Source organism: Chenopodium quinoa, unplaced genomic scaffold (genome assembly GCF_001683475.1).
Source record: "Chenopodium quinoa cultivar QQ74 unplaced genomic scaffold, ASM168347v1, whole genome shotgun sequence".
NCBI classification, from domain to species: Eukaryota; Viridiplantae; Streptophyta; class Magnoliopsida; order Caryophyllales; family Amaranthaceae; genus Chenopodium; species Chenopodium quinoa.
The window spans coordinates 2814333-2823777 of NW_018745286.1; the positions used below are offsets into that span (position 1 = coordinate 2814333).

Below are 9445 nucleotides of genomic sequence, written 5' to 3' on the forward strand. Positions count from 1 at the left end.
AAAAAATTAACACAAAATTCGCTTGATGGGGTTTTTTTTTATTGATACGAAACTTTGTTTGTGTCGTATGATGTGTCAATTTATAATGGTAGATATCACAAATTTTAATTTAATTATAATTAACGAACAATTTGTATTTCTTATCATAAACACTATCAAAATTTATCTTATAATGATAGGTATTAAACTTTATTATAAGCGTTTATCATTTAAATATTTTTTAGTATATTTTTTTTGGATTTCTTATACTCGTAGTATTGAATTAATAAATTTATGTTTTCTTATATTTTTACTTTATTTTTTTTTCATTAATATAATTTAGTTTGTGGATTATAATCTACGTGGCATTAAAATTTTAGATATATCAAATCTAATTCGTTCATTTTTTCTAGATGACGACATGATTTTTTAATTCAAAAATAAATACAAATCTTTCTTCTTACTGGTCGAAATAAGTATATTTCTTATGTGGCGCTCCGAATGCTCTCCAAAAATTCCTACTTTATTTATATAATAATATTAGATTAAATTAGATTATTATTATTATTATTATTATTATTATTATTATTAAAAATCAATAATTATTATCTTTAAATATTAGTTATTATCTTTAAAATATTAAGTTTTATTATAAAAAATCAATTATTATTTTTATTATTTTTATTAATAATAATAATAATTATTATTATTACTATAATTATTAAATATTTATTATTTATTATTGTTATTAAATATTATTATTATTATAATAATTCAATATTAATTATTATTTTTAAGCAGAGTACGCAGACAGAGCAGACCAAATTGAAGCACAGCAAAGCAGCTCTAAAGAACAGGGCCTAAGTATGGACAAGCAATTTTCACTAATATTCTTTTCACATATTTTTTAATTAATAATAAACAAAATAAAAATTAAAAACGGCAATCATCAATTCAAAAAAGTTTAAAAAACCCCACCTACTCTCCATATCTTAATTTTCTTTTTCTTTTTTTTCTCTATAAAAAGTCAAGACAACTCCATAAATATCCCCCAACCAATCAAAATCCCTTGATTTCCCACCACCAATTTCAGCCGCAGATTAAGGTCTAATCCAACGGTCCAGAGTAATTTACTAGAACATTCGTAAACCACGATCCTTTTTTCCCTTTATAATCCTCTCCATTTTCAGCCATATTCTTATTGACAGAACTTGTGCTCTCCTCGTGCTTACCTTCCGCATTCTAGGGTTCTTCAATTTTTCTTCTTCGATTTTTTCATCAGGTTCGCCATTTTCTCTCTCTTCTTTTTGTTCTTGATTCTGATTCAGATCTATGTGATTTTGTTGTTTGATTTTTTAATTTCTGGAAAATGTGGATTTTGTTTGTTTGTTTGATCATTTGTTTATGGTTGATCGTGCATGTTATGTGATTTGTCGGCGCTTTCATTGAGTTTTGAAAGAAATAGAGCATTATATTCTTTGATTTCGTTTAATGTTGATATTTTTTTTTGTGTGATTCATAGGCGTTTTGTTTTCTTTGTATCAATCTCATTTTACTGTGATTTTTCGTCGATTTGATTGATTTATTTGAAAAATGCGCCTTCTATTGTTTAAATTCATCTCATGTTCGCTTAATTTCTTGATCGTAGTTTAAGATTTTGATTCACTTTCAATGATTCATCGCCATCCGATTTCGTTTGTTCATCAGTAGCGTTTTGATTTGTGATTTTTAAGCGGTTTTTTGTCAGTGTTTTGATCTCTGTTATTGTTTGTGAAAATGTGGATCTAAAATCGATTAATCAGCGTTTCTCTTTAGGTCGTTTTTTTGGTCAGAGATTGTTGATAAGTAATCGAGTCCAGAATTTGATCAGTCATAAGTGCCGTAATTTGTGTTACTATAATTTGACTCATTTTATGACGCTCTAAATTTGTCGGAATTTATTGGAGTTGTTAATTTTGATGAAACTTTTCGTTTTCTATCGATCACTGTGGAGTATAGACGTGTGGTCAGTGAAGAGGCTGTACCAGCATTATTATATGAATTTTTTTATTTATTTATTATATCTATTTATTTACTACGTATTATTATTATTATTAATATATTTTTTTTTATAATGATACTAAGAATATTTTGGAATTTAGTGTATCAAAAAAAAAACAGGAAGATGTCCTAAAAAAGTAAAAAGAGCCTTGTCTTGATAATCCTTTTTTAGATAACTAGAATAGAAAGCCCACTAGTCAATTTGTGAGGGGAATATAAATTTAAGGTTAGTATTTTTTATTTTTTGATTAATTAATTACCTTAATTATATGATTATATATTGAACAATGATAATTTTTGGCAAAATACAAGTACTCTGTATTTGATATTATGGTATGGGTTAAGCTTAAAAACTAATAATTTCGTGGACTTTTGGATGTCATGTTGGGGATATGAGATATCTATGAAATAAATAATGTTTAGGAGGTTTAATAAGATACAAAAGTAATTTACATTACATTTTTAAGCCTATAGTCTATTATTGAATATGTTATTTGATCCTAATTCGGTTCAGATTTCAAAAGTTTCGGTGCTAATTCAAATTCTGAATTTTTGTGCCAAGTTATGATTAAATGCTTACGTTCTACTCTCATTTGTAGTTACTGTTGAATCATAAATTCATAATTACTATTTTTTATATCTGCTTAATGTTTTTTTTAAATCCAGTAACTATGAATGATTGTCACTTGTGAACTAATTGTTAATTTGGTATATCAGAATTCATAAACCATGGGAAAGAGCTACCCAACCGTCAGTGAGGATTACCAGAAATCTATTGAAAAGGCCAAGAGGAAGCTCAGGGCTTTGATTGCAGAGAAGCAATGTGCTCCTCTTATGCTCCGTCTTGCGTAAGTTTGGCTAATATGGTTTTGGAGCTGGAATTTGGTGTAATATTTTTGCATCAACAAATTTTTGATGAATGTTTGTTGTACAGATGGCACTCTGCTGGTACCTTTGATGTGAACTCAAAGACTGGAGGACCTTTCGGTACAATTAGGCACCAGGCAGAGCTGGCTCATGGGGCTAACAATGGGCTTGACATTGCCGTTAGGTTGTTGGAACCCCTCAAGGAACAATTCCCCGAAATTTCTTACGCTGACTTTTATCAGGTATAATTCCACTGTCTTGTATCTTATGTGCTACCCTTCATTCTTTTTGGTTGGTATTTAATGCTGATTTTCTGTTGCTTGATTTGGTGTAGTTGGCTGGTGTTGTGGCTGTTGAAGTCACTGGAGGACCTGAAATTCCCTTCCACCCAGGCAGAGAGGTTTGTGATTGTTTTAACTGCCTACTTGTATAATGCATGTTTGGCTGCTGTTATGCTGTCATGGAATTTGCTGTTGGGGAAGCTTAACAAGTTTTTCAATTTATCAGAGGTTACTATAATGTTAATGTTTTGAAAATGATGAATTTTTCCGTGATTCCAGGACAAGCCAGAGCCACCCCAGGAAGGCCGTCTCCCTGATGCCACCAAGGGTATGGCATCATTTTTTTTTTTTTTTTTTTAAAAAAAAAAAAACTTTGTTACGTGTGGAGTTCCTTCCTTGACCCCCCCCCCCCACCAAAACCCATTCCACCCAATCCTTTTTAATGTTGCGGCTAGCTTGCCCTTGTCAAGGTTCCATTGATTCCTAAATCAGTTGTGGTACTGTTGCAGGTTGTGACCATTTAAGAGATGTCTTCATCAAGCAAATGGGTCTAACTGACCAGGACATTGTTGCTCTCTCTGGAGGCCACACCTTGGTATGCTTGACATTTTCGTTGTTGTAGTTGTTTATAGCTTTTCCATGCGTTGGTTAGATTCTAACGCATTCCTACTTTTATAATTTGGTAGGGGAGGTGCCACAAGGAACGCTCTGGTTTTGAGGGAGCTTGGACTGCCAACCCTTTGGTCTTCGACAATTCTTATTTCAAGTAATAATTCTATACTTATCTGCTACGGTATTTCTTTAGGCAATAAAATGTTGTTATATGCTAATTCATCATTTGCCCTACCTGGTGATAGGGAGCTCCTGAGTGGTGAGAAGGAAGGTCTCTTGCAGCTTCCATCTGACAAGGCTCTTCTCTCTGACCCTGTCTTCCGCCCACTGGTTGAGAAATATGCAGCTGTATGTTCTTCCTGATAAATCTTGTTATGTCAATAAAGCTTTGCAATGCTGACTGTTATGAAATGATCAAATATGCTCCTAATATAATCTGTTAACCAGTAAAGAGTGTAGAAAAGGGAATTGAGGGGCTCAGAATCTTTTCATTTGAGAAGATTCATAAGGAATTAACGAGTTTTGTTCTCTTGTGTGCCATATGGCTAATTATTCTTTGAAATCACCACCTACTAGAGACTAGTCTTTTTGTATAGTTCATATTATCTTTTTCTCACCATAGTTATGATTTTCTTATCAGGATGAGGATGCATTCTTTGCCGACTATGCTGAGGCGCACCTGAAACTTTCTGAACTTGGGTAATGCTCTTACTCTTCTTGTGTACAATTATTGTTGCTAAACTTCTCATACCACGGTAGACGCCTGTGTTTTGTTCTAAGACAGTCCTTGTTTTCTTTTGTAGATTTGCTGATGCTTAAGCAGCTGGAAAGAGATTGATTGAAGGGTGTCCAAGAGACTAGCACCAGTGCATCTTTTGTATTTCATTGCGTTTAGAATGATATCGAGAAACTTTTTAGCACAGTGCGCATAGGTTGCAATAGGGAATGCTTGGTAACCCTTCATCACTTTTTGTTGAGTTTGATGGATTGGTGTGTAGGACTTCCAGTTTGTGGATTGGTCATGTTGCGTATGTAATAAAATATATTTAACAGTTGCGGTTGCCTTAATGTGCTTGGTAGTGTTTGGTATTCCTTGCTTTTTATGATAGACCTTCTATTGCACCATGATACTATGATGCCTTTTACAAAGTGGTATCTTTTCGTAAAGTTTAAGAAATTGTCTTCGGTGCTTAAGATGGTCGTTTTCAGAAGGAATGTAACATTCTCTTTCCAATGGCAATGAGATTGTTTAAATTCAAATTGTAGAATAAGGTTTCTGTTTTATCTTTCTGGACATCCAGAATCAAGCTGCCTTTAAAGGCAGTTTTAGTACTAACAAAATTTGGCTATAACCGTTTGAATAGTTCCTGGTTCTGCGACGAAATTTTTTCAATCTAACTGACAATTTTAGTAATTGCCACTTTGGGTAAAAATACGATCCCAAACTGGTTAATTCACTTCTTATATGCATAGTACCTCTGTTAAAGTATTATCATTTGCAACTTTAGGATAAGGTACGGACTTCAAGGCAAAAGATGGTAAGTGATAATTAAGAAAATGAAGGATATGTCATTAACAAGAAAATTAATTCCAAATATTCTTTTTTTATTAAATAAAAAATTTAATAAACCCCTAAATCTAACTATCTAAGGACTCGTTTGGTGACGTGAAGCTTTTGAAACAATACTTTCTCTATTTTTTAATATTTGCAACACTTTCCTAAAATGAAAATGTCACAATATTTACAATTCACTATATATAGTTGGAAAGTTATCTTGGGGAAAAGTTGTACTATTTCCCTTATTTAAAAGCACATAGCCCATTAAATTATACTCCTAACAATCTCTCACTCCAATTTAAATTATATTAAATCATGTGAAACCCACTTTTCTTAAATACCATGAAATTTTTTTGTCAGGAAAGACCTTTTAAAGAGAACTTACCTTTTAAAGAGAACTTTTTGTTCAGAAAAACCTTTTTAAAATTTTTGGCTAGGAGAAACCTGTTTATATTTTTTTTTGTTGAGGACAACCAAGTGGCACTTTTCGACGTTGACTCGCTTTTTTCCCACATGTGCATGTCACGTGCCTCCTATTTTTCTAATCACACCCCCCTTTTCCTAATTCTACTCTATTTTCCCTCCAATTAAACACTCTCTCTCCTCTCTCTCTCTCCTCTCTATGAATCAGCCATTGTTGGAGTTCAGTCAATTCGAAGCAATTAAAGGCTTTCCCAACAAGTTTCGACCAAAGGTAAGTGCTTAATTTATCAATCTCTCATGTTTTCGATAGTTGATAAAAAAATTAGGGGTTTCCCCCTTTTTAAAATTTCTCAATTATGCAACAATTATGGTTCGAGGTGGTGATTTGAGGTGTGGGTGTGGCCTTCTTGTGGCGAAGAGGATTTCATGTACCCATGATAATCTTGGTAGGAAATTCATTGCTTGCAAAATTTATAACTATGAAACTGGCAGAGGGGCTATGACAAATTTGAGTGGGTTGATGAGGGTATTCTTAACTAGAAAAGAGATGTGACTAATGTCCTGATAGCAGAGAAGCACAGGCTTGCTACTGATCTTAGCATTATCAGGGCAAGGCTTGCATGTTATGAGTATCAATGCAATGTTTACAAAAAGAAAAAAAAGACTCGATTTTTAAATTAATTCTAAACTTACTGTTTTTAGGTGGGTGTAAATTGAAAGCAGATTCACATCTTCATTAATGATGTAGCAGCCATGGCAGAGAAGAGATTAATTACCTCGACGCTTGTTCACAGAGAGGAGAGAGAGAGAGAGGAGAGAGAGTGTGGAATTGGAGGGAAAATAGAGTGGAATTAGGAAAAGAGGGGTGTGATTAGAAAAATAGGAGGCACGTGACACGCACATGTGGGAAAAGGCGAGTCAACGCCGGAAAAAGACAAGTCAACGTCGGAAAGTGCCACTTGGTTGTCCTCAATAAAAAAATTTATAAACAAGTTTCTCCTAGCCAAAATTTTTTAAAAGGTTTTTCTGAACAAAAAAGTCGCTTTAAAAGGTTTTTCCTGACAAAATTTCCTATTTGCTTCTTAAAAGTAGTTCTCTAGAAACACCTAGGAGAAATAGTTGCGTTTGGCCATAAAATCTTAAAAGTACTTTTGAGAAATTGAATAAGTTCTTACATTGTTTGGCCCAATATATGTGGTATAACTGTACCTAGTTTTTCTTTAAAAAAAATAAAAAAAATAAAATAAACAGTTTAAGTCATAACGAAATGATATTATAACGAAAAAAATAATTCTACCTAGATTTTCATTACTTTTTCTCTATTTTATAATTTTACTCCCTACTTTCCTTTTCTTTTCAATGATTTGGCTTTTATCATCTCAGAGTATCCTATTCATCATCTTCTTTTCTTAAACCATATGAACAAATCATATGAACATATAACAATGGCAGCCTTAGTTTATCATTCCAATTACCAACAACTTAATTTCCTCTAATGTTAAAATATGGATTTGGCACCAACTTAACTTTTAAGTTCACGCATTGTCCTATATTTCTTCGTTCACCCCCAAAATCAACGAAGTTGGTTGATTGGTGAATTACATTGCAAAAACAACCCAACCCTCTAAAATAACGTAAAAAATCCACAACACAAACCACAATTTTTAATTTTTGTCAACTAATAATTTGTTGATGGAGGATGTGGGGTTGAATGGACAGGGAATTAAAAGAGTAAGGAGAATCATAGCTATAGAAGACAGTATCAATAATGGCTATTGAGAGAGAAAGGGAGGAGAGAGAATGTTTTTTAGATGAGACATGTCACATGTGGGTATTTTCTAAAAATTGAAGGGTATGATGGTCTGATAAAAAATTTCATTAAATGAGTATGTTGGCTCCCCGAGAAACCATTTCTAGAAGCTCAAATTTGATGCTTCTCCTTCTATATCATCTAAAAACTATTTTGGGGTCATTTGGGCTTCTAGAAAAGTTGTTTCTATTTCTGTAAAACCCCTTGTTTGGCCAAATTTCAGTTTCTCACGCTGAGAACACTTTCAAGAGCTTGGCCAAACACTACCTAAATCCAACTTACAAACCACTATCACCACCACCAGTCCACCACCCAACCTGTTGTGACCACCACCTAGCCATTAAACACTGGTCGAGCCACCCCATACACAACAGAAACAACCAACCCTTTACCACCCACCCTTTTTGAAAAACAAACCGACACAACCTCACATTGAAAGAGACTAGATCTAGGTTTTTGCTATCCTCTTGTTAAAATAAAACCCAACCATGATCATCTTCTTTGTTGTCTTCTTGATATTTGGTTTGAGTTCTTTCTTTGAAAAGCAAGATTTGGGATTTTGGGTTCTTTCTTTGAACAACAATATTAGGTTTTTTTTTTGACAAGGAAACAAAAGGGTCAAGCTTAGGTTGACTCAAAAAAAATAAAAATAAATTGGGGTTTTAGGTTCTTTCTTTGAACCATGTGTCCTTAAGCAAGCATAATCATATTCTGGTCGAACAAAATCTTCGTCTTCTTAGAAAAACCCTCCTAACCCAAACGAAGATCGATAATTGATTCAATGAATCTGATGACAAAATGAAGATGAAGAGAGAGAAAGTAGAGATTGCAGATGAATAAATAGAGATTGATGAGAAGATGAACATTAGGTAAATAGATTATGTTGCAATGAGTTATTTGGGAGAATGAATTAAATCTGAAGGGAATATAATAATATATAGTTTAATTAGGATAGATTAGTTTTTTTTAATTAACTCCGTTTTAAGTGTTTAATTGAGGTTATGAAACTTGAATAAGGGTATTTTTGTAATTTCATTATTAAAATTTACTAAAAAAAGAAAAGATTTGAAAATGTTGCACATAATGTGAAACACCCATTTTTAACAAATGTTTGCAGATAATACTTAATGAAAGTAGTATAAAAAAAAAACAATATAAAAATGCCAAATAATGCACATTACACTTGATCTTGCATTCTTTTTATATAGAGGAAGGCTCATGTAAGAACCCTCCTCTATATAAGAACCCAATCTTATATAAAAACCAATCTCAGCCGTTTATTAGTTTTGATCCAACCATCTAAAATGATCCTTTAGTAATGCCATTTCTGTAATTCTTCTTTTATATTCTAATTTTTTTTTGCCTACTCCTATGTTCTAAATTTAGTATATTTATGTTCAAATTTTTTTTTCCTATGTTCCAAATTTAGTCTACTTATGTTCTAAAGTTTTGTTTCCTATGTTCTAAATTTTTTCTACCTATGTTCTAAACTTTTTTTTTCCTTGTTCTAAATATTCTTTTACCTTTTGCCTATGTTCTAAATTCAGTCTACTTATGTTCTAAATTTTTTTTTCCTATGTTCTAAATTTTTACTACCTATGTTCTAAAGTTTTTTTTTCCTATATTCTAAATATTCTTTTACCTATGTTCTAAATTTAGTCTAATTATGTTCTAAAGTTTTTTTTTTTTTTTCCTATGTTCTAAATTTAGTCTACTTATTTTCTGCTCATATAACTTAGTACTAATTTAATTAGTTTTATTGGATTTTTTTTGTTTCAAAAAAAAAACATTTGAAGTTTTTTAGTTATTTATAAAGATAACCTATGTAGGAGTTGAACCTACATCCTCTATGCATTTGCATAGTGCTCTTCCAAT

General features: G+C 32.1%; 1 protein-coding gene across 1 annotated transcript; it reads left to right on the top strand.

Annotated features, from left to right (window-relative positions):
• Positions 1–1124: 1124 nt before the first annotated feature.
• On the top strand, positions 1125–5019 carry LOC110711843 (L-ascorbate peroxidase, cytosolic). The gene is made up of 10 exons (XM_021890282.1): positions 1125–1261; positions 2737–2867; positions 2954–3128; positions 3221–3286; positions 3447–3495; positions 3677–3762; positions 3854–3933; positions 4025–4127; positions 4420–4478; positions 4583–5019. Exons 2-10 carry the CDS (start codon positions 2749–2751, stop codon positions 4596–4598), a joined length of 753 nt encoding a protein of 250 aa, XP_021745974.1. The 5' UTR covers positions 1125–1261; positions 2737–2748; the 3' UTR covers positions 4599–5019.
• The last annotated feature ends 4426 nt before the right edge of the window (positions 5020–9445 follow it).

Excerpts from the sequence above, each read along its gene's own strand:
- LOC110711843 (XM_021890282.1), top strand. The coding sequence starts at position 2,749 with ATGGGAAAGAGCTACCCAACCGTCAGTGAGGATTACCAGAAATCTATT. Across the intron at positions 3,763-3,853 it reads TCTCTGGAGGCCACACCTTG|GGGAGGTGCCACAAGGAACG; the intron begins GTATGCTTGACA and ends ATAATTTGGTAG. Across the intron at positions 4,128-4,419 it reads TGGTTGAGAAATATGCAGCT|GATGAGGATGCATTCTTTGC; the intron begins GTATGTTCTTCC and ends TTTTCTTATCAG.